We start from the raw sequence: 24,510 nt of genomic DNA, 5'->3' as shown, positions 1-24,510 counted from the left end.
AAAAAAAGGTGCGAGAGGCTGTGTTACATCAGCTTTCCTTTTTAACAACACTCAATAAGCGTTTGGGAACTGAGGAGACTAATTGTTAACGTGATAATTAGATCGAGACATGTTGAAGCAGGCTAACTTGGCTGCACAACTTGGCTCTTTGCTACTTGGCTTGTTTCTTCAAAGTCTCAAATATAGCCACCTAGCGTGGTAGCATGAGCCTAAGCTACTATTTAACTGGAGGATGCTCCGACACGCGTCACTGAAGGCGTGGAGGCGACCTTTGCACCAAGAAGTCCGACTCCACTTCCTGTGCAGCCATCGAACCACAGCGACCTGGTAAGTGAAAGCAACAAGCCGCAATTGTACTATGCACTGGTGCCGAATATTCGTTCAGGACAAACCAATATGCTCGTTTTCGTGTTAATATTTTTTAGCACCTTTTTTTACAAACATACAGCAATTTCAAACTGCTTGAGCACGTCTGGATTCTGTGTCAATCTGACCAACTGCTGCTAACAACGTCTAATGACAAAAGAAAAAAAAAAATCACCAGCAAACCTCCTTTCAGGCACTGAAATAGCAGCGATAACACAACATTATCGGCCCCGCGCACATCCTGCCTCTCCAAGTCTCGCACCGCCTTGGGGAGTGGGGGAGGGGGCGCTATTATAGGAGCAGGTGGTCGCCCTTATATGGGCACAGCCCCGGTCACGTGAGCAGAGAATGGCGGAAGCCGCTGGCCGCCTGCGAACCCAGCATCTCCCGAGGAAGACGAGGAGGTTGGAGGAAGAGGAGGGGGTGGAGGCTGGGAGCAGGAAGTAGGAGACGGGAGCTTCTTCTTCCCGGTAGCGGTGAGTATGGGAAAATGAGGGAATCAAAATGGGGATGTGATGGGGAATAGGCAGCTCAGCATCTTCCATCGGGGAGGCTGAGGCTAGCATCTGGTTTCTCCATCGTTACAGAACTGCTAGGATTTGTCGTCTGTCTGTAAGCAGGATATTTCCATTTGATGTCATATTGATTATGTATGAGTTATTTGCACGTCTGTGATCGTGCAGTCCTTTCGCTCGAGGCGACCAACGCGGGGGTTGCTGTGACGTAATAAGTCCTCACGTTCAAGGCGACAAGATCTCCGTTTGAAATGTGTTCCTGTTGTTAAATTTGTGTGATTAAGGTTTGGTATTTTGTTGTTTTTGTAGGTCCTCCTTGGGATGGACCTGGCGTCGCACAGCAAGATGAACTCTGAGGACAGTGACGGTAGACCTGGTAAGTGCGAATTCAAAATATTTAGATTTTATTCAGTACAGTTGGGAGGGTGGGGCTATCGTCACATATTCACGTATTCAAGTGAGTATCTGTCATGAGGAAAAGTGTAATCGGTGTCAAGGAAGTATGTTGCTGAGAAACCGTTGCTGTTTTTTTCAGCGCCGCCCACCTCCCTGCCCCTCCAAGGAGGCGGCAACCAGCGAAAGAAACTGTCGGCTCCCCGCATCAGCCTTTCTCTGGACCAGAGCGAGGACGACTTGGGCGAGACACCAGATGACCTTGATATCAACGTCGATGACCTCGACACTCCAGATGAAGGGGATTACCTGGACTACACGGACCACGAGATGGACTTGGACGGTAAATTGGACAGAAGTCGGACAATTGCGACGATGTCACTTGTTTTGATGAATCGTTTGTTTTGTAGTGTAAATAAGACACTCATAAAAGTAAAAATACTTTTAATTCATAGTTTTATGAACCTCCTCATCCCCCCCCCCCCCCAGTACTCCTCCTTTTCAATTTTACTTCCCACCATTTTTTCAGATCCCAAAGTGGCATACCGAGGTCGGGCAACCGAGTCATACGAAGCCATCCCGACGTACGGCGCCGAGGACGAGCGTCAGGACGTCAAGCTGTGGCGAACGGTGGTCATCGGCGAGCAAGAGCATCGCATCGACATGAAAGTCATCGAGCCCTACATGCGAGTCATCTCTCACGGAGGTACATCAACCAAAATTATAACGCAATGTAAAAAAAAATTCCATCATCCAAGGCATAATAAAATCTTTCTTTCAGGGTATTACAGCAACGGCGTGAACGCCATCATCGTGTTTGCTGCTTGTTTCCTGCCAGACAGTGACAAAGATGACTATCATGACATTATGGAGAACCTATTCCTGTGAGTGGAACATTAACTACGTTAGCGAAAGCAACATAATATAACAATTAGCATGTGTGTAAATGTGAGTTTGTTTAAAGATGGTTATTTGAAGCCAGGCCATTTTTAATAGGCAACCGACAGTCCTGTCAAATAAAATCAGGTAAATCTACTTTTAGAAAAATGAAGCGGACGCTGTTTGTTGAGGTTTTCCCTTGCAGCTAGCAAACATCAGAAAATCGTGCGTGCCGTGCTAGCACTTTTTTTTTTCTTTGCCCCCCCCTCCACACGACGTCACTTAACTGCGGATGACAGCTAGCCTGCCGGGTTGAAGTCAGAAAGCAAATAAGCAAAACATACAAATAAATAAATAGAGCTAGGTCTCGAAATATCCATGAGCAGATTTGGCGTGTAGCTTCATAGACATTTGTACACGCACTTGATAAAATATTATGTTTGTCATTTGTTATCTGTGTGTTCAGCTATGTGATCAGCACTTTAGAGCTAATGGTGGCAGAGGACTACATGATTGTGTACCTGAACGGAGCCACACCTCACAGAAGAATGCCAGGCCTGGGTTGGCTCAAGAAGTGCTACCAGATGATTGACAGAAGGTGATCCTTTTAGCGCCTTTGAGACTCGGTGAGAACAAAACCCTAACACGCTTTGTTGTCACGCAGACTCAGGAAGAACTTGAAATCCTTCATCATCCTGCATCCATCATGGTTCATCAGGACCATCCTGGCCATCACCAAGCCGTTCATCAGGTACACTGAGGTGTCTTTGATGTCGTTCGAAGTTTAAGCAGTGTCTTTGACTTGAATACAAATTATTTGATCCCGCCATTAAGTTAAAGTGTCTTTGAAGTTTCTATGGTGTCATTTTGTTTGTGGTAAACTTTGAACCTCAAGTTTGTCGAAGGCTTTGTACTTTAAAGCCGGCTTAGATGTTGTCATGTGTTTTTTTGTTCGCTACCACCGTGGCACCGGTGGGGTTGACTCTTGTGGGAACGTCGCTCTCTTCCAGCACTAAGTTCAGCAGCAAGATCAAGTACGTGAGCAGCCTGGATGAGCTGCAAGAGCTTATCCCCATAGAGAGTGTCCACATCCCAGAGTGCATCATTAGGTGAGAACTTCACTCACACACACAAACCACCCTTACCAGATCCCCGAACCTTAGATGCTAGCTTGCATATTTTTTCTTTCACCTTTCAGACTGGACCAAGAGCTCAAAGTAGCAGCAGAGAATTCCAAGTGAGTGACACACAATCGTTCCTACTAAAGCAAATATTAATCCGGATTCCCATAGATCCTCAAAAGATTGTAAAAGTTATTGAATCAATGAATCTATAAACAAGGCTTTACTTAATTGGCATTAAAAAAAAATCAACCCTTAAAAATTGTTTACTCGTGCGAAGTAGAAATTTATGATTGTAAAATCTCAAAATTATTAAGAAAAAAAAACACCGATCACCAAATTTTTACATTTTAAAATCAGAAATGCAACAAAATTTTGATGGATTATTTTTTTAACACCGATTCCTCTACTGTGAGGCCAAATATTATACTAGTACTAATCTACTAAAACAAAAACTTGTATGCCAAGCAGTGCTACAAAAGAGCCAAGGTGCGGCGGTTACCGGCTGATGTACGACGGCGCTAACAAAGCAAACGAGGCGTCTCCGTGCCTTCTTGTACGATTTACGCTCTCAAATAAAAACGTGTGGCTGATGAATCACGCCGGAGAAAATCTCTTCCGCCATAAATCACAAGTCCCACTCTGCCGGAAAAAGAACCACTCCATTATGTTTTGTGTCTTTCATTGCAGAGTGAATAGTTTTCTGCTGGGAAGCGAGCCAACACGGTCAGTGTGTGTGTGCGTAAGAGAGAGTGTACAAAAGTGTATGCGTGTGTGAGCAGATGTGAGAGTGTGCATGTGTGAAATAGTGCGTGTGTACATTCTCTTACGTAACACTCATTTGTCTTCTCAGCAGATCAAACGAGGCGGGTGCCAGCGCTCCTTAACTCGGAGGTCAACATGCTTGTGTGTGTACGTGTGATTGTGTTTTGTTGTGTGTGAGTGTGTAGTTTCTGATGACAAGACAACTTTGATGAATCCGACTGGTACACGCACACAGCAGGCGGTCGCCGGTGAGTGATGTCATACAGTTGTGCGCGGACAGGAAGTGAAGCAATAATGATGTCCCGTGCTCACGCATATCAGTATTTCAGAGTAAGACGTGTGTTTTCAAAGTAAAAGCATCTGGCGTCATCCACCAAATATCACAATTGATTTGATTGCGTAATACACATGTTAGAGTATACACATGCTGGACACTTCATTAGGTACACATGAACAGCCTTACAATGACTTCACATTAAAAATCCGAATGTTTTCTTTTTTTTTATGGTTTTCAGTACGTGTTGTTATTATTAATATATTATAAAATCATATATCACACATTCTAAAAAAATAATGTTTCTGATGCTTTAAGACATTGAATACTTATTTTTTTATTTAAAAAAAAAAAAGTCTGAACTGTCTCTAGTGTTACTGTTGTCTTATTTAGTTACAGGAAAAAGTTCAAGATATTAAAAACAATCGTCAATCATAAGCAAAATACATACGTAGTAAATAAATCTCAGTGAAGAGTTCCTCCGGTTATAGTAGATGATTTAGCTTCACAAAGGACTAATAAATCAACAACCCGCATGTCCTAATAATGAGTATTAACAAAAAAACCTCAAACAATCGTCTTTATGATGAATAAGCACAATGTCTCATCAATGTGCGTGCGTGATTGTGTGTGCCTTTTGTGCATAGCAGTGCATGTAGCCTCCTCGTCACGCAAACACTTGTAGTTCAATAAACCAGACTTGTGTCTGAGTGATTGCCTCTGTTTCAATCATTGTCAACACTCGAATTTCCTAAACGGATGTATGACAAAAGTGCTATATTTTGAATATGGGCAAAATATGTATATATTTCATTTTGATAATACACTTTTCAATGCATGTACAAAAGCTAACGAAACAAACACAATAACCACATAACTCATTTTGTCATTCTTCTTCACAAAAAAACAACTCACTCCAAAGTTTAATATTATTGAGATGCTATGTTTCCTGCAATTCATTCCAAATCTGCAAAAAAAAATTAGGCCAGTATTAAGTGCAACTAAGACGTCTGCCATCTAGTGGTGATTGGTGAAATTACAATTTCCACAGGTTAGTTTACTTTTTTTTCCTTCTGTATTTTTTTCATCGTTTAGAATTTTCCCAGTTTTTTCCAGATATTCCTAACTCTCATTTTAGGTGGAAAACAAAGGCCACGCTTCATCGATACGTGTAGCTCTCGTCGTCATACTCCAAATCCTCCTCATCGTCGTCCCCCAGTTTCCCGTAGCGGAACTTCCTGTACACGGTTCCGTCCTTACTCATATACACAATATCCTCCTCCTCTTCGTCTTCTTTCGCGACCGTGTAGCGTTGGCCCAAGTCCGCCATCTGCGTACCTTTGTAGTAAGGCGAGGAGGAGCTGTAGCCGCCGGAACCGGAGGCAGAACCAGATCCCAGTTTCTCGTAGCCACCTGGGGTCTTGTCTGAAGATGTCTTTTTGGAGCGAGTGTGCTGGATGAAGAGGAAGGCGGCAGCGCAGAGTCCGGCTAATAGAAGGACGCACGCGATGATGAAAAGCATGGGATTGCCCCTTGCCTCCTCTTCCCCTCCTTCCTCCTCATTCCTGAATGCCAGGTTGGTGCTGAGGACACATTTCCCTGAAGGGGAAAAAAAGACGATAATATTCTTTACAGGTAAAAATAAAAGAAATTGGAGACACATGGTCTTCATATATTACACAGAAAAAAAAAAGTTAAATGCTAATGAAAAAAAATTACTTAAATGCTAATGAAAAAAAAACTACTTTCAAGAGAATTTCAGAAAAAATTAATGACATAAGCAGTACTCAATTAGAATGAACTTATTTGATGATTATTAACATTAAAGCCTTTAATAAGATTAATTAAATGAATGAAAATTATTCTTTACACTATCCTATTTTAATGCTTCTTCAAATCGAACGCAAAATATTCACAAAAGTTGGAAGCCTGAAAGGGACTATTGTTGCCGACCTGTTGTTTCCGTGCAGTTGCAGCAATCCTGCGTGTGAGCGGCGGCGGAGACGTGGCAGCAAAGGAGACAGCGCCCCCCGGCTTCAAGGATGGCGTGCGGGGGGCACGCGCTGCAATTGGACGGGCCGGGACCCTCGCAGCGCAGGCAGGAGGCGTCGCAGTCCTCGCAGATGTGACTCGAACCCTAGCAGGGAGGCAGATCACTCATTATTTACAATTATTTTTTTGTTTTTTAATAGAGAAGACGCCTGATTCTGCTCTACCTTGATGAGCGGGTACTTGGCCGTGTCGCACACAGACACGCACGTGCTGCCTGACAGGAGGTAACCAAGCCCACATGAGTCACAGGAGTGAGAGGTCTTTCCTGCAAAATATATCATCATACAATTTAACCTATGACACTTGAACTTGCCAAATAGTGTACCTTAAAAAAAAAAGCCTGTGAGTATTGTGTTTATTTGAAATCTCGACTCTTGAATGTAATCAATGTCATATTGTTGACCTGAACAGGTTGCGCAGTTGCCGTGACAACGCTCGCACGTCGCCGACGTGTCATCAAATTCTCGGTGGCGGAAGAAACCGCGAGGGCAGGTGTGAAGGCAGCGGCCTTCCCGTGACATGAAGACCAGTCCGGGCACGCAGCTCAGGCATCGCCCGTCCCCCGAACACTCGCTGCAAGTGGGGTCGCACGGTTCGCACGTCCCAGTGGCCTGGTTGCCATAGTGACTGTGAGGAAGAAAGTGCAGAGGTCAGTGTATGGATATGACACTTCATTAAACAGCAAAGCGCCGGGGCTTCTTCCACTGTACAATTCATCGGAATAAACTGGGCGGGATTAAATTGCAATTTAACGCCGCATAAATTTAATTTTCTCAGCCGCCGTCCGCCAATTAAACATCAGCAACAATTAGCATTTTACAGCCGCGTGAAGTGAATCTCCCATGTAATTGGCGCTTGGCTCCCCTCGCGCCGCAAAGCTTCAAAGAAACGACGCCACGCGGAAAGTTAGAAGCTTGACTCCGTTGCGGTGGAAATTCCTGAATATGTTGAAATTGGAATTAAAAAAGGTTTTGTGATTACTTGAGTCGGCACGTCTCCACGCACTCGTTGCCGTGGCGAAAGAGATGCTCCTTGCAGGCCAGACACTCATGGCTGTGCTTCCCGGCACAGGACTGACAAGTCGAGTGGCACGCTTGGCATTTCTGCAACGACTGGTCAGCGTAGAAACTTGTTGGGCATTCGTCCGCGCAGCTGCCATCTAGAGGTTAGTTGAGAAATTTCTATTATATATATAGAATTTGCTACGTACATCCATGTACTATTTTCAATGTATTTCTGTATCGTATGATTAAGAAAGCTCAAACTCACTGAGCAGAAGATGTCTCTGCTTGCAGCTCGAGCAGTGCGTCTTTCCCGAGCCGAAGCAGCGGCGGCAGTTCTTGTGACACGGTCGGCAATCCCCACGCTCGTCGGCGTACTCGTGTGGCGAGCACTCGTCGTCAGACGGCACGCAGTGACCGCGGGCGTCCAGCCCGTGGCTCTCCAGTCTCTGGCCCTCTCTGCAGCCAGAACAGGATCCGGCCAGGGGTCCCACGCAGGTGAGGCAGGAGACGTCACACTCTAAAACCAAAAGCAAAACCAGTTGCAGGATAAATTTGAATCAGAAATCGTAATACTACACGATACTGGAAATATTAGTTGTATATAATAGAATAATTTAATCACCATTACAAAAGATATTAATAAAAAAGTTGGAAAATAAGATCAAAGTTTGTAATATGATTAAAAAAAGCAATCAAAAGTTTTCATGTTCCAAGAAAAAAGTCGTTCTTACGAGGGCAAAGTCATAACAGTTTTGCAGGCTGCAGATGTAAGAGACACATTTTGGGGCGGGGTCAGTGAGGGTAACAAAACCAGCCGTCTTTCTATCTGGAGGCGACGTGACAGTTGCCTAACTTCTGAGAAGCGTCTTTTGCTATTTTAGTCTGCGCTAAAATTATTCAGCGCGCTCAGAGCGAGAACTTCTTAATGTTGACTAAAAAATGAGATGCAAGTCAACTGAGGAAGGTGAAAGGGTTGTGCGTGTGTGAGCTTGAGTTGGGAAAGCGTGTGCGTGAGAAAGTGAGAAATCGTTAAATTAGTTGAGAGGGAACGTGCAAGTGTGATACCCTGAGTGTGTATGTGAGAAATTACATACCTTGACATTCTCCGGTCACGTCGTCCAAGAAGGTCCGAGCGGGACACACATTCACGCACTGCCCGTCCTGCAGCACGGCCTGAGCGTCCACGCAAGCGTCGCAATCATCGCTTCTGGGACCGTCGCACAAGCGGCAATCGGGATGGCAGCGCACACACTCCCGTCGCTCGTTATCGCCGAAGAAGCGGTCGGGGCAGTCGAGCACGCACTTGCCCTCGTGGAGGAAGTGGTACTCCTCGCAGGCTACGAGGAAGAAATGGCAAATAAGAAATGAGGCTTCTTAAAATGCAGCACACTTTTCAAGATATTTGTTGCATTAAGCGCTACCTGTGCACTCTCCTAGGGGGCTGCACTCTTCACAGGCCGGGGGGCAGCGTCGGCACTCCTGGATGTGGACCGTATGGCCCGCGGGACACTCGTCCACGCACTGGTGGTTGAGCAGCAGCAGTGGTTCTTCACAGCTCAGGCAGTAGGTAGCGTTCTTCTCGCAGGACGCGCAGTCCGACGCGCAGCTTCGACACACCTGACCGACCGGGTAACCTCTGTCGAGATCAGAAATCAATTATGCATGTTTTATGTTCAGTCATTTCTGAAAACCTCATTTGTCAGGATTCGCCATACTTGCTTGCTCGCTAACTTTTTAGCTTTGTTTATTCATATATATGGACTAATTGACAGCTGTCTTGACAACCCGATTTTCAATAATTGAATGGACATAATACAGCCACATAGTATCCCTGCATACCATTTTGCACATTAGACCACTTGTGTAAAAAAGGCAATATCCAGTAAAACCCATAAATGTAGTTTATACAGTCCTCCATAGTATTTTCCCCTAGTAAGAACTCAAACGACGTTCCGATGTGTTTTCCCTTGTCGGAGGTCGTAATTTTGCGACTGGCATGGAGCAATAACTTCCTTGGGGGAGGTAATAAAGGCAGATTGGGCAGCCTCTCGTCCCGTCATCGGGTCCGCTAATGGACACCCAAGGATACGGCGTGCAAGGACATGACGCACTGGGAGTGTGGATTTAATTGCTCATAAATGTCAAGGAAGAAAAGTCAAAACGATGGCCAGTGAATATGTCAAGGATCGGAGCTTTTTATTTTTTTTATTGTCTGAGTCTGCGAGAAGCAACATGATGGGAAACTGACTTTGATACAAATATGTCTTATGTCTTCTTTAAAACGTGCAAAGAAAGTGATTACAATCTAACCTGACACACTGCTGGACGCATTGGCCGTCCTGCAGGAATAAAATCGCCGTGGGACGGCTCAGGCAGCGGGTGCAGCGCTCGAGGTCCACGCAATACAAACAGCCGGCGGGACAAGCCTCGCATTCGCCGCTTAGCCGGTCGCCAAACAAGCCCGGCGGACATTTTGAAACGCACGTTTGCTGTGGGCTCAGGAAGCGTCCTGGAAGAACACAGCAGGTGGTGTAGACTACATTTTACTTTTTGCTTGAGACATTGTAATGCTAATGACGAACATGTATTCCAAGTAGTAGTGTTTTGTTATTAAAATAATTAGCGAGTGAGATACCACCACACCTTTTGTACATTTGGTACACTGGTTCTTGTTTTTTCCATTGCAGGACTCACACGATGGATGACACGCTACACATTCTCCATCACCTGCCGGACGGAACACACTCTCAAGCCATCGTGAAATATGAAGGTAGACCACATTTATTAACACAAAAGTGAAATATAAATGTTTGCCGAAAGTGCTGCATGAAACTATATAAATTAATATCAAAAACTCGATGTACATTTGGCTAACGTTGGTTAGCTAGCAACTAGCTAGCATTTTTTGTTAGCTTCACTTTAGATGACACAGTTTTTTATTTCAAATGTTCTTTCTTCCAATGATTAAAATTCCGATAATTAGATGACTTCCCTTCCAATAAATAATACAAGATGTTGCTTGAATGTGTCTTAAAGTCTTGGAAAGAGAGCTCAATGAATACCATCACTCATCACAAAGTCTGTCTGGCAGAGGTTCAGTATGGCTGATTGAGCACTTGAGCTGAAATCCCGCATTGATTTCAGTCAAGAAGCGGTTGAATTGTCATTCTCACCGCTACGAAAGGTCAGCACTGGACAGACGTCGCTGTCGGTCACGCACTGTCCGTTTTCCAGCAATTTGTCGCCATCACACGACAAGCAGTCGTCGTTCTCGGGTCCACTGCATGACCCGCAGTCGGCGTGGCACTCTTCACAGTCGTTGGTGTCCTCGTCCCCATAAAAACCCTCGGGGCACACGGGGACACACTTTCCCTCTGAGGGGGAAAAAAAATAAAAATTGCTGCTGCATGCCAGGCCACTAGTTGGCGATGTGACTTTACACGTAGATTTGCAGTGTTTTGTTTGAGAAGTTTGTTCACGAATCTGACTTGCAAACCAAAACAGGAGCACCTATCAAGTCTCTCGGAAACAAAAATGGTGACGTGTAAGTATGTCCACTGTGCCAAAACAACTGTAGAAGTGCTACCTGAGAGGAAGAGGTCCGTTTCGCACCAGTAACACTCGTGCTGGTCGCAGCTCACGCAGTTGTCGTCGCACGGAACGCAGATCATCTCCTCGTCCACGTTGTACGTCTTGGCAGGGCAGTTTTTGTAGCAGCCATCCTGGAAGCTGAGCACAAAAGATGAAGAAGTCAACGAGCTCTCTTTTCCTCAAATCCAGTTCACTTGTCGGCCAAAACGTCTGTCAGACAGAAGCTAATCAGTTAAGCGAGAGGTGAAGCGAGTAGAGACGAAGGCGAGGTCACACAAGGCACACCAGCCTTACTTGTAAAAGCCTTCTTTGCAGGACAGGCAATGCCTGGGGTTATCTGTTAGAAGCAGACAAACAAGCTCAGCTCTCCTTTTATGAAACGGGAAAAAAAATCAAGTGCAGCAGACCCTTTGGATTTGATTCGTTTGGAACAGAAAACAATCTGGTTATCACATACCTGCTTCTTTTTGGAACTTAGAGGGTCACAAAAAAAATCTTAGCTTTGTCAAATATGGGATGCTTAATACATTTTGCTTAAGCAGCACGTGTGAGCTTACATAGGACACACTGCCTGCAGCCCTCCTCACAAGCCATGCAGTCGCTGTAATCTGGATCTTCTACTTCCCCTGAAAGGCAAGCAACAAATCCACTTTTTTGTTGTAGTGGTGCTCAGGTCACTCGACTTGCCTTCGCCGCACTCCAGCTTGACGCAGGCGCCGTCGGACACGTAGTAGGACGAGTTGCATCGCAGGCAGTGGGCCGAGCTTGTGCAGAGCGTGCAGCGGTGTGAGCAGGCCTCGCAGCTCTTCTCCTCCGTGTGGTAGAAGGCCCCGGGGCAGGCGTCCACGCAGCGGCCACGGTGGAGGTAACGCTCCATTCCAAACTTATCTGTGGTGTTTACAACACTTTTACCATTTTTGTTCTTCTCCACGCCACAGCGCCTCTGCTGGCTGGAGGCAACGAGTACAACTAATCATCAACTAATCAATTATTAGTCTGTCCTGCGTAACAAACGCACAGATAGACCTAACGAATGGTGACAGTTGAGGTCCTCACCTTTGTCACAGCTCGTGCAGTTGTTAGGCCCCGCCTCCACGCAGGTAGCACAGGTGTGGTCACACAGGTGGCAGCGCCCACCCGACTGGTACTTGCCCCGGGCGCACTCGGCCAGGCAGCGGCCCTCGTCCAGAGCGCTGCGATGGCAGCAAAGCAAAAAACAATTTTTGACAAATTGTAATTCTATTAATTTGAATGATCCAACTTGAACTTGCAATTTCTCAATAAATTGGTGAGCTGTTGTAAACTTTAGAAGAATTTGGACAAAAACTTACAATGGTTGGTTTTATTTTGTGTTTTTTTTTGCAGCGTCATCAGTTTCAAGTGCTCTTCCGCACTTTAGCGTATTGATCACAATTGTACAGTATTAGCTGGGGACAATAGTGTGTGACTCAGCATTCTATTGAGTGAGTCCAACTGACTGTGAAGCACCACAACTGATGCAGTCTTGGTGTCGCGGTCCCGTGCACTTCAAGCATGTCGGGTGACACGGATGACATGTCCCGTCGCTGTCCTGGTACTCTCCTGTCATAAGGTGGCAACATTTCATTGTTCTGAATTCAATATTATTATTATATAAGAATATTTTGACACCCAGTAAGTGCTGTGATCAAGCAGCACAAACAAGCTGTTCATGCACACGCTGATTTCTGTTGTGTTTATTTAGACTCAACGATGTGAGCCAATAAAAACGGACAGACGCTGACCATCTGCGCACGCCGTTTGGAGAACACACTCGCCCTCCTGCAGGCTTCGGCCACCGTAACAGCTGCTGCAGTCGGCCCGGCTCGGCCCGACACAGTTGAGACAGCTGGCGTCGCACCTGTAGGAGCACAAACCGGAAAAGAGGCCTGCCATCAGTAGATAAACAAGTCGCCCACACCTGAGCACACAACAGTGCGCTCACCTCCTACACGTCCCGCGCCCGTCGGCTATCTCGGGAGTTATGGCGAAGAAGCCGCTGCTGCAGGAGGAGACGCACCTCCATTCCTCCATCAGGTAGCCGTCAGCGCACTGGGTGCACGCCTCCACACCGGCGCCTGATGAGCCAGAAAATAGAAAGATAAGCGCATGTCTCCTCAACGCTGACCACCTTTAGAGCAGCGGTTCTTAAATTGAGGCTCTACCAACTTGAGGATCTGGGAAATCATTTGTACCATCACTTTGTTTCTGTGTCGTGACAGCGTTTATTCTATGGTTAGCTTTACAGTGAACTGCATCCGGGCATGGCACGAAAATTAGTCTGGTGCGGGTTTCTTTTAATTGGTGTTGGCTTTGATGTCTCACCTGCACAGGTGGCACACACCCGGTGGCAAGCTTTGCACAGACCTTCTGCCTCGCCGTGGTACATTCCTGGCGCGCAACTCCGCTGACACCTGTTCCCACGCAAACTGGATCGAGGGCGGATAGACAGAGCGATGAGACATTATATGGAGGTGTGGCAACCACAGCCAATGACGGCGATGGCATCTAGATGACTCACTTGGCGAACGCCGTTTGGCAAGCACCTAACATGGGTTCACCTCAGGTAAGCGCACTTTAAAGATTTCGTAACTTTCACCGTGCTATTCGCGAACGTGGCCTAAAAATGTTCACCACTGATGGCACAATGTAATTTCTGTGGAAGCAATCTTTTCGAAAATGAAAACTCGCTGCTTGGTTAATATGAGACTTAAATAGTAAGGAAAAGCATTCAAAAGTATTTTGATAATCAAGTGATCAGATGCCGTAAGTACCGTGACTTTTTGTCATGATGATGCAGGAGAAGTGAGTATTGTTTGCTAGACACTTGCCGGGGGGGCTCATCAGATGCTCGGCTCACCTCGTGTCCGCTTTGCATTCCGTGCAGATGCTGGAGGACGTGCACCTCGAGCACTTCTCGCTGCACTTCTTGCACATGTTTGCATCTGCAGGGGGTGGAATTGAAAATTCGATGATATAGCAAGCTTACTCAGGCGCACGTACGAACACTTGTAAAGGATTTTGCCACAAAACCCAACCGCGGTCTAGGAAGTAGCCCTCCTCGCAAACGGCAGTGCAGGTATTGGTCCCCTCGGTCAGATGATGCCCGGCTTGACAGGAAGTGCACTGGTCATTGCGGCTTCCTGTGCAACTCTGGCAGGTGGCAAAGCAGCGCTTGCAACGCCGCCTGTCACCCCAGAATCCCCGCGGACACCCGGACACGCACATCCTGTTGGGGACACGCGAGTCATGCGAGAAGCACGCTTCAGGTCAAGCTGTTGGTCCAGTACTAACCTTGTGTTGTTCTTGAACTTAAGGAAAAAGTGGGCGCACGTGACACACTGCCACGGGCCGGGACCCTCGCAGCCGTCCTCGCTGCACTCTGGGTCGCAAGGTCCTGGAAGGGCAATGATTTAAAATAAAAATAGTAATTCTGAGTGAGGTTACAGTTTTTAGAAGTTCACGAATATATAGTTGGAGAGCTTCTGGACTGGAGTTGGAAAGTTTTCCATTTAGACAAGAAATAGCGAACACACACCAGCATATTCTTCAGCCAAGTCGGCGTCCTTCGGGATCTCGGCCGACCGCGCCGACCTTCGCCGAGCGGGATACGGCGGCCATGCGGTGCCGTAAATCACCAGCGACCACTCATCCAGCGTCCCTGCGCGACAAAGCCGAGAGCAAAAAAGTGATGAAAGCCTGGCCCCGTCGAGGTCTACCACCTCACGTTGCGTTATACAGCGAGAGGAACAAGCTCACCCGCTTGAGAGTTTTCCCTCCCTGCAGAGGGAGAGTCACGGATGTTCAAGGCCCATTCCCCGGCCGCCTGCTCCCCCCAGCAGTGCGTTGTCATGAATTCCCACTGGTGAAAACCCTCAGTGGAGTTGTCATGAGGCCTAAATGAATAATCATCACCACCACAGAGATGCTACCGCAACTTCTTAAAAATAAACAATCATTTGTAACATTCAGCTAGTAATTAGATTCAAAAATGAATTTGTTAACCTACTAGTTACAGTTACAGGGTGATGTACAATGTTGTATTTTTGCACACCGAAAGATGAAAAACACTCAAACATCAGAAGCACCGAAAATTCTGTTCCTCCCCAAATTGAAGGATTTAGCCCAGCAGGGTTTTAGTGCTGCTGGATGGCGGTAATGGGTGACACAGCATGAGGAAAGAGCCAGAGATGCTACCTTTTATCAAGAAGCTGTGACACGGTGCCCGAGGGCGACGTGAGCGCAATGGAAAGGTCGCCACGGCGACGGCAAGCCACTGTGACACGCACCACCACGTGCTCCACAAAGGCCACGTGCTGCTGCTGCTGTCGTCGGGATGAAGCTGAGCAGCCCGACGTCTCCAGCACCGATGTCACTGTACCACCCTCATCCAGTATTCTGTGGGAATATTTTTATACAGTCATCTGACATTTTATCAGGAACTTAAGAAGAACATAATTGTGTCGAAACCGCATCCCGACGAATTGAAATTCCTCCCCTCAGTTCAACATAGCCGCCTGACACTAAGCGGTCACCAGATGGCGCCAACGCAGTATTTTACGATTCAACATGGCTTTGGCATGAGCCGCAAAATACACCGTATACCTTTTGTGCGGTGCTGTGTCTTGAGATGATATTTTCTAACGTACTGTAATATGTCTTGGCTCATTAAAGGTTGCCAAGCGAGTCTGTCGTACCTCCTCAACCGAGTGGGCGTCTTCACTGTGCATGCACGCTGCGGGGGGACTTGCCGCCATCGCTTCGCTTGTAGTACCATCCTCTCTGCATCCAGCAGGCCGAAGCCGTACAGGTGGCTCACTAACACACACATGCACGCACAAGCGCACACTCATTAGACGGCGCATAAAAGGTGCTCTAGTTTCACATTGCACACACTCCCGGGAGTTTGTAGGCGTTTAGCACTGCCGTACACACACACAGTGTCTCATTAGTGCATATGCTTTCTGTTTCTCTTGTTTCTGTTTTAAAAAAACATTCTATCCCGATGTTCATTATTAATGTTTTGTGTGAAAAGGAATTTTTTTTTTTTTAGAGGGGCATTCAAGGATAGCCATTGTGGTGCTTGCATGCCAACTAAAGTCATTTAAATCAATCGTTGCAAGTTTGTAACATCACTGATAGTATATTAACAAAAATGTAATGAAAGTTAAGTAATGAAATCGGTTCGGAATGCCAGCACAGGGTTCATTCAATTACAGCTGTAGATAATTACGAGCGAGAAGGACTTGTTAAAGGCCAACAAGTCGGCGCAATGGCATGACTGGAAATGTTCAAATATATTACGTTAAGGTTAATTAGGTCAAATTTATTTTTGCGTTATACTGTATGGACATTCAAACCCATAGTTTCATAGTCAAGGTTAGGGTTTTAAGCTTGGGTTAGGGTTTCAAGGCAGGCTTCCAAATTAGAGTTTCCAGTTGGGCTTAAAGATTCAAGAAGGGTTTTAAGATACGGTTAGGGTTTTAAAGAAGAGAATTCTCGAGTTGGAGTCATGGAAATCAAACTTTGAAGTCCTTGATAGCCACGTCCATTCAAATTTGTTTGGACAATCCGGCTCATTTTTGGTGCCTTACCTTTGTACCCGGCGCCATTTTTTTGCCAGTCGGTCGCCACGAGCTGACGAGTATCCGACGTGCGAACGATGATGTGCTGGACGTCCCTCCAGGTGAGCAGAGGACTGAGAATAGATGGGACAGAAACTCATTCGCGGAAATCATTTCATCTATTAGTTAGTGGGGACAGTGTTGAGCGTACTTGGCCTCCAGGGCGAGTGCGATGATGCCGGCCGCCGCCGAGACCGAAAGGGCCGAGCCCCATTTAGCCGTGGCGCACTTCTGATGTGGAGCCTGAGAAGCACATGATGCTTGTCATCCAAAAGGTGCACATCAAAATGTTGTCATGGTTTTCAAAAGAGCGCCAGAAGTTGGTGTTTGATGCTCAGCCCTCCCCAAAACCACCAACCTTTTTCAAAATTATTTACATCCCCTACTCACAATCTCGTTCATGTTGGAGGCTGCAGCCAGCGTAGACGAGCACCTCTCCTGGTGGTCCGGCTGGTTTTGGAGTCCGCCGCCGCCGCCGCTGATGGATATGGTGTAGATGCTGTTGCTGTAGCCGTCGCACGCGCAGTGGTCACCTTTATGTGCGCCGCTTCCCGCCGCCCAGACGTAAATAGAGCCCCGCCCGCGTCGGCCCTGTTGTTAATTAGAGCGGCAGACCGAGGCCATTCATCAAGCGGCAGGCTAGTAAACGAGCAGGGAAAAGTCCTTGAAACTTTTTACAAGCCATTCTCAAATGCTTGCCACCGCGCCTCATTTAATCTCCAGGTCTACACCGTTGTGTGTGTGTGGGGGGGGGGGGGGGGGGAATAGAGCAGATTTAAAGCATTTTAACTTTCAAGACACACAATATTGTGTTTTCAAAAGTTGTATTTCATGCAGAACTGTGATTTTGACGCTAATAGTTTTTTGAAGTGGCACTTCATAAAAGAATCACTAGAGTAACATTTTTATTAAATTAAATACATATTTTTTAAATGTAATATCCATCCATCCATTTTCTGAACCGCTTAGTCCCCACGGGGGTCGCGGGAGTGCTGGAGCCTATCCCAGCCGTCATCGGGCAGTAGGCGGGGGACACCCTGAACCGGTTGCCAGCCAATCGCAGGGCACACAGAGACAAACAACCATTTGCACTCGCACTCACACCTAGGGACAATTTGGAGTCTTCAATCGGCCTACCAAGCATGTTTTTTGGGATGTGGGAGGAAACCGGAGTGCCCGGAGAAAACCCACGCGGGCCCGGGGAGAACATGCAAACTCCACACAGGGAGGGCCGGAGGTGGAATCGAACCCGCACCCTCCTAACTGTGAGGCGGACGTGCTACCCAGTGCCCCACCGAGCCGCCTTAAATGTAATAAATTACTTGAATTTGACAAACTGAATTTATTTGTGCACCATTTAGTAGTCGTGGTATTTAGTAGTGTTTGTGCAGATGACAGTAATTGATGTCATTAAACAAACCGGGCTGAATGTGAGGCAATATTCTCACTGTTTGAACGGCGTTCTCCAAAGCGAGGCGTGTCAGAGGCCCGGGTCCGTCCACAGCGGTGCCATCATCTTCTGGCCCCCAGCTGGCCAAGTAGATGTCAACGTGTTGCGCTTTGAAACTCAGCGCTCGCGCCTCCGCCACGTCTGTCACTTCTCCGTCCGGTCCACCCAGAATCCGGACGCCTACGAGTGAAACGGTCATGTTGGCATCGCTTCCAAAACCTCTCGATGCGCTCACCTCCGATCTTTGCGTGGAAAGCCACTCCCACGGTGCACGTGGAGCTGTTTGCGGTCACGGCGGCGGCCACCATCCCTGCACACCGAGTCCCATGGCTGTGCAGAGACATCAGAACATGAGCCTGGATGCATATTGTATGAGTAGGGGCTATTTCCGTTACATCAAACCGGCGAGAAGACAGAAGTCTAAACGGCGCTGGGAATTTGCATATTCATTTATGCATGCAATTACAGAAGAATGGGGAGAAAAATGGAGCATGAATTAAAGGAAGGGTCAACGTCGGGAGGGAGGGAGGGGGCGGGTTGCGGAGGAGAGCCGAAAGAAGAAGTTCTCACTAGTCGGCGGCTGTCTCGGAGGAACTCTGATGTCCTTCTTGTCCGTTGGCATCAAAGCCGGCGAGAGCGTCCTGGAGGAGATTCGATTATGAGGAGCGGCGCATACAGTATCCAGATGCCAGCAGCTGTGCGTCTCCGTTTCGTCAAACCCATCACAAAGAGCATTATTCACCAGTCCGCCCCGACGCCTAAGTGGATCAGACATCTTATGTCCATTCCAATAGTGCTCTCCAAGCATTTTGGCCCAAAACATTTGCTATCTGTCTCTCTTATGCACTCTTACACTAAGAGCTGCGCTAAATTGATCCTGATTAATGTACCCCAACTCCCCCCCCCCCCCCCTCCCTTCCCCCTTGCTGCCGAATGCATCAAATCCCATCTGGGGGGGGGGGGGGTACTTACATAATTCGGTTTCAGGTCTGGATACTCTCCATCGATGCCAGCATCTAAGACGGACAGCACCACACCCCTGCCGGTGTAGCCCCGCCCCCAGGCCCCAGCGATGTTCATGGGGGGGCGGCAGCCTTCTGAGTTATCGATGCAAAGCTGCAAAGTAAATAGTGGCGAATCTAAATTAGTCGCCGGGGGGGTAGAAGTAAATGTTGATATATTTAAGATGCAGTAATTTTTTCTGGTTTGAAAAGCCGAATCAAATTTTTAGTAGGTCGTTCGTTGATTGTTGTGAGGAATGCGAGGTCAGTCGCCAGCCAATTGAACGAAAACATTGAATTTTTGTTTTATTTGTTCATATTCCCCTTCCAGATACCAAAAATGTATCTTTTTGTGTTCAGCCTGACTGAATTCATCGGTTGTAGCAAAAACATTCACACTCCGTACTGCAGTAGAAGTATTGATTCGAGTTGCGTACTTTGGTAAAAATAAAGAAAAAACACAATGTGAAATATATTATTTATCAAAATGCAATCTTCATTTTCATTAGGAGATGGCGCCACTACGGTTGACTCACATTGAACCAGGTCTTGTGCTCCTTTTTGCTGAACGAGTACAAAGCTCTTTTCGCTCTTTTCTTGATCACCTGCTGTTGGAGCCATTCCACCTTCAAATCAAATTATGCTAACATGTAAAATATTGCCCAAAACTGGATTGACGTTTTGACAAAAAAAAATTATACCTCGGTCTCCATGGCGACACCAGCCGTCAGTTTGACGTTGGGCGCTGTGGACCTCACCGCCGTTTGGTTGTGGCGAAAGACGTAGTGACAACTCAGCTGTCCAATCTGGGCACAGACAAAAGCGTTTGCGTGAAACTGGACAGCAACAAAGTGAATAGCGTCCAGTCATTTTTGATCCTTACACAAAATCAAATTAATGACACACCGGGGACCGGTTTCCAATCGTAATAGAAAATGCATAATTTAGTCTCCAGGTGACTCATCCAGCACTAAAAAGCTGATAAATAATCAATCGCGTGGTAACCGTACACTCCGGGGTCCTTTTTCAAGTCGCGAAACGTTAGTCACCATTGGAGACGTCATCGCGTAAGCAGCTTTTATTTCCAGCGGCTCGGCGAGATCGCTTAATGAAAATGTGCTAAATGGATGATAATAATAAGGCGGGTGACAAGAATAAATTAGAACTCTAATTAAAGATGTTGTGAGATTTCATATCGATCGGGTGACCCACGCTCCTTCGTGTCAGCCACACAAAGGCGTATTTTCCAAACGACGTACTAACTCCCATCTGTTTTACTCGTTTAAAGAGTTATTATCCCCATTTTGTCCTCGCTGATTAATGCTCTCCTTTTTCCCCCCGCACTTTTCGGGTATTGTACCGTTCACGGACCGGGGGAGGCAAATTTCCCGATGATTAAAAACAGCGGCGAGCCTGCTGCTTTAAGGTTAACTGCTCCAATAATTAATATTATATAGCAAAGGCAAATTAAATGGGCACGAGGGGTGAAAGACGGCGTAAATTAAACTCGACACGAGCGTCGCCGTCGACATAATTAAACTAATATTTTAACTGAATTCCGCCGCAGCTTACAGCAACACTTCATTACCTCCCGACTTATTTATTAATTTATTTCGTTTATCATCCGCTGCTTTACTGCAGCTGTACGCGGCGGCTTCCACTGTCACATTTGATCAATGTTTTAATACTTGATACCTCACCCGGCCCCCGCCCCACCTGAAAAAGGATAATAAATATCACCCTGCCTAGGCAGATGTTGCACAGCAAATTGCATAGAATACATTTTCATTTACTGCGCCCCTTTCCGAAAGTACAATTTACGCTTGCCTCTTGTGTAATGAATATTCTTTTATATATGCTTTGCCGCAATTTGTGTTTGCTATACTCTGCATTGGGAACAATGTAGTCGATTCCAAGATAGATAGAATTTGCTACTCACCTGTCCCATATTCACAAATGCGTATTTTTCCGCTATGCCGCTAGCAGATTTAGCGCCTCCTTTTATCCGTAAGGCCCAGTCATTCGTGTAGATGGAGGCTTGGCAAAACTGCAGGAAGGTTCCGATCCACAGTGCATAGAAAAGTTCCATATTGGCTCGGGTTTTCCCTCTTTCACGCACGTTCCCTGCTAGTTTCAGAAATGTTTATCATTGTCTTTTGTTTTTCCCATCACCAGGTTGGCTCGCATGTGTGTCTCCAAGAGGTAACCAGACTGGACTGGTCCTTCAGGAGGACGAAGCAGGTGTCAGATGGCTGGTTCAACATGGACGACAGGTATCATCACACACACAATATCGGGGGTGAGACCAGCTCAAACGAATTTCCTATTTGCATGCACGTCGGAAGAGTTTTGTCTTTTTTGTGTTCAGACTTGAGCAAAGGCTTTGAATGGGATGGTTAAAAAAGTATTTAGGAATTAAGAGTCAGTCCTTCACCATAATAAAGGATATACTTCGTATTCTGTCATCGTTCAGGGGAGAAAGCTCCTTCTTTTTGGGTATTTAGAGACGAGAGAGCTTCTTCACTGTCATCTCCGTCAACGTGTGGCCTTCATCTGCTAACATATATATATATTTTATTTTTTAACGTGCCGCTCCCAGCATGACTAACCGCACTTAAATCGCTCGGACGGGCTCTAATCACCAACCGCTGCTCGCACTTTAAGCTTCTTTCCATCATGCGCATCACTTGCCCTGCCAGCAGCAATAACCAAGCCAATGTTTTGGAGTAATACGCACAATATTACCAATACGGTGACCACCCATTTATCTCAGAAATTACAATCCAGACCCGCCCAAGAGATCCGAAAAGCCTCGAAATAGTGCCACCGATGGTTGCCCTACTCTAAACGATTAATTGACTACCAGAATAGTCAAGTGTTAATTGAAATTTGAGGGAGGTGTTTTTTTTTCCCCAAAAGGATGACACACCCATCAATATCCAATTTGCGGTTAATGTTACACAATTTACGTCGTCGCTGTTTAAAAGTCGCCTCAGCAAGTCAGCACAAGCCGTCTTCGCAGGGAATGAAGCCCCTCAAGGAAAACTGCTTCATTTTTAATGAGGATCAATGTGGCAGCCAATCAGAGGAGGCTCATTAAAGGCGCACGTTCGCAGAGACCCACCAGTTTGTTTTGGTTCCTCCTCCTTCACCAAGCGTCTCCCCCGGACGCCCGACACGGATGCAAACGATCACAGGCCAGCTGACGCTGCAGCCGAAGCAGGTTTGTGACGCAAGCCGGCTCTCATGGAAGCAAAACTTTGAAGTTGTCAAAGGCGTCTTCAGAGAGACGCAAGCGCGTTTTGATGTTCGAGAGGGGTGCTCGTTTTCAAGCGCTGACTCTTTCCCCTGGAAATGGTGGTCGGAGGGAGGCCCTGCCGTCAACATGTGTTCAAAAAAAAAAGAAAATGAACCCCCCCAAAATTCTTAAAAAAGAAATATAAAACTCTAATAACCATTTAATTTTTGTATGTACACGTCAATGTAATTTCCCAAATTCATCGGACTCTTCCTTCCAATCTTTGCCAATCCATTTTCTTTTCTTCCGCCTTTCCAGGATGGTCAAAGTCACAATGTCCGGAAAAGTCTTTCATAGGTTTTGACTTTGACCCAACCCCCCTCCCACCCCCAAGCCGTTACCCAATTGTGGCCCTTTCAGAGGGAGAGAGAATTCATCTCACGTTTTTTTTTTTTTTTTTTTTTAATAATACAAAGCAATCCATCAGGATTTTGGCAGGCCCATCTGCATTGGGTACTTTTGAATGCAATATTGAATATTCCTGCGTGACGTGAGCGAGTGCATTCTGTCCGCATTTTTCTTTTTTATTCTGTCACTAATGAGTCTCCCATCTTGAAAGACGAAAGGATTCTTTCAAGTGCGACTCCAGGCTTTGTTTATGAGCGCCATTACCAATTCACGCAGAAGAAACGTTTGCGTCGCATCATTTGTTGCTTTAAATTGCATCAAATGTTGGAATTTCGTTTTTTCCTCACCATTTTCATTTCGTTTTTTTTTACTCACTCTTCTTGAGTGCTACTCCAAGAGAGTCTGAACTGTATATACAAAGACTCGGGGTTCGCTTTCAAAATAAATAGTGCTATTTTTATAGACTGCCTGACTTTCAGCTCAGTGATTTTTCATTGAAGCAGCCGATTAGGCTTGGCCAGCATTTTAGCGTGAAGAGACTCACAAGCGCAAGGGAGTAAAACTCCCTCTGTTCATTCGTTATCGATGTTACAGTCTTTACTATAATTTAAACAGCACGGTCTATTTCTTTTTGAAGTATGAGAGAATAAAATGAGAACAAAGGTTGGACATATTGGAGGAAAAAAATAGCATTGTATCAATTCCTTTTTTGGCTGGCCCTGAGCCCCCGAATGGTGGGAGTCCACTTTATACAACTTTTTCTCTCAATTAAAATGAAAGCTAAAACTTAAATTTCAGTAAATTTTGATTTCTTCGTTCTGCGTTCCTCATTGCCACTGTACTGTGGTAATCCTCCTCTAAAAACGCCCGTGGCGACATGTATTAGCTTCTCAGCAGCATGCCGGGCTAGTTGTCGTTTTCACACGGTCATTATGCACACTTGTTGACGCCCGGAGCGGGGACGTGCTTGTTCTCCACGCTCCGCCTACCGACGTCACGCTGAATCGCGACACGTCGACGCTAGCGCGTTGTTGACGGAGGCCTCCAAAATAAAACGTGTTGCCGATGCGGAGCTTCTCTCCCTGACGCTGAAGAGCCGCATTGCTGACCAAATTGTTACCAGACACACACAGCATCCCTCCACGTGCCCACGCTGCCAGTGTGAATTCTCAAGCACTTCTTTTCTTGGCTTCCTTTTGTCCGCCACTCCAGGCTGGGCTCAGATCGCTGTAAGATCGCTTGCTGTCAGCTCACTCCACTCCGTCGGGAGGATTACAGGCTGCGCCATAGTAGATTAATGACTGACAAGACTGCGGCGCCCTAGACTGTATGAGGGCCCGCCGCATGGTAGATGTGTCCCGCCGACACTGCGACAGGATGTGGGATTAGTAACAAAAAATTATTTTTTTAAACTGATGACACTTGAGAATGTTGGTCTTTTTGCACGAAACATACTGCACATAATTTGCTTTGGCGGGCCACATAAAATGATATAGGGAACCAAATCTGGCCCCCGGGCCTTGGGTTTGACACCCGGGTCTTAAATCAATTTATAAGTCACTCATGTTTAAGTGTGATGCTGTAAGATCACTTTGAAATGTATTTGTGTCCTTTATGTAGCAGAGTAAAAGCAAACAAAACTTAATTTGATCCAATCACGGCAAGTAGCGGCGAAACAATCTTCATAAAGTTTTGCTTTTGCTCTCACTGAAAGGAGGCCAGAAGCTCACAGCACCTCGGAGCCTTGCTAGAAGCAGCTTAGGTGTGTCATGAATCACTAAGTAGTAATATTTGGGACTTCTCACAGCCGT

At 46.3% G+C, this 24,510-nt stretch overlaps 3 protein-coding genes across 6 annotated transcripts in view; 2 read left to right on the top strand and 1 right to left on the bottom strand.

Annotated features, from left to right (window-relative positions):
* The first annotated feature begins 160 nt into the window (after positions 1-160).
* Positions 161-5,023, top strand: prune2 (prune homolog 2 with BCH domain). 4 transcript variants are annotated; one of them, XM_037265696.1, is made up of 12 exons: positions 161-327; positions 621-842; positions 1,191-1,257; positions 1,417-1,617; positions 1,804-1,980; positions 2,056-2,158; positions 2,620-2,751; positions 2,818-2,904; positions 3,164-3,262; positions 3,352-3,390; positions 3,965-4,000; positions 4,128-5,023. In XM_037265696.1, the coding sequence occupies exons 3-12, from the start codon at positions 1,203-1,205 to the stop codon at positions 4,159-4,161; spliced, it is 963 nt and encodes a 320-aa protein (XP_037121591.1). In that variant the 5' UTR covers positions 161-327; positions 621-842; positions 1,191-1,202; the 3' UTR covers positions 4,162-5,023. The 4 variants fall into 4 exon arrangements, with proteins under 4 accessions (XP_037121591.1, XP_037121594.1, XP_037121592.1 ...); XM_037265699.1 differs by having other exon boundaries at positions 162-327; positions 4,131-5,023; XM_037265697.1 differs by lacking the exon at positions 621-842 and having other exon boundaries at positions 240-327.
* LOC119131347 (proprotein convertase subtilisin/kexin type 5-like) lies at positions 4,620-21,205 on the bottom strand. Its single transcript, XM_037265704.1, is given in 37 exon segments — positions 4,620-5,912; positions 6,267-6,450; positions 6,530-6,630; positions 6,769-6,992; positions 7,347-7,524; positions 7,635-7,886; positions 8,464-8,706; positions 8,791-9,005; positions 9,680-9,878; positions 10,013-10,096; positions 10,543-10,743; positions 10,956-11,098; positions 11,255-11,297; positions 11,518-11,586; positions 11,648-11,848; positions 12,017-12,153; positions 12,439-12,541; positions 12,724-12,839; positions 12,924-13,056; positions 13,304-13,407; positions 13,839-13,923; positions 14,017-14,207; positions 14,273-14,375; positions 14,517-14,639; positions 14,738-14,874; positions 15,176-15,376; positions 15,676-15,796; positions 16,573-16,676; positions 16,754-16,830; positions 16,957-17,193; positions 18,051-18,232; positions 18,288-18,382; positions 18,623-18,693; positions 19,025-19,253; positions 19,630-19,679; positions 19,755-19,859; positions 20,993-21,205. Coding segments are annotated over 37 exon segments (5,631 nt in total). The 5' UTR covers positions 21,143-21,205; the 3' UTR covers positions 4,620-5,472.
* zgc:73226 (uncharacterized protein LOC402792 homolog) overlaps positions 13,381-24,510 on the top strand; it is a 39,718-nt gene continuing 28,588 nt past the window's right edge. Inside the window, exons 1-3 of the mRNA XM_037265702.1 lie at positions 13,381-13,544; positions 15,653-15,788; positions 21,229-21,326. The gene's annotated coding sequence lies outside the window, so the exon portion shown is untranslated. The remainder of the gene's footprint in view (positions 13,545-15,652; positions 15,789-21,228; positions 21,327-24,510) is intronic.

This window comes from Syngnathus acus, chromosome 12 (assembly GCF_901709675.1).
Source record: "Syngnathus acus chromosome 12, fSynAcu1.2, whole genome shotgun sequence".
NCBI lineage: Eukaryota > Metazoa > Chordata > Actinopteri > Syngnathiformes > Syngnathidae > Syngnathus > Syngnathus acus.
The sequence above is the reverse complement of the archived record's forward strand: the minus strand, read 5'-3'. Positions and strand labels throughout refer to the sequence as shown.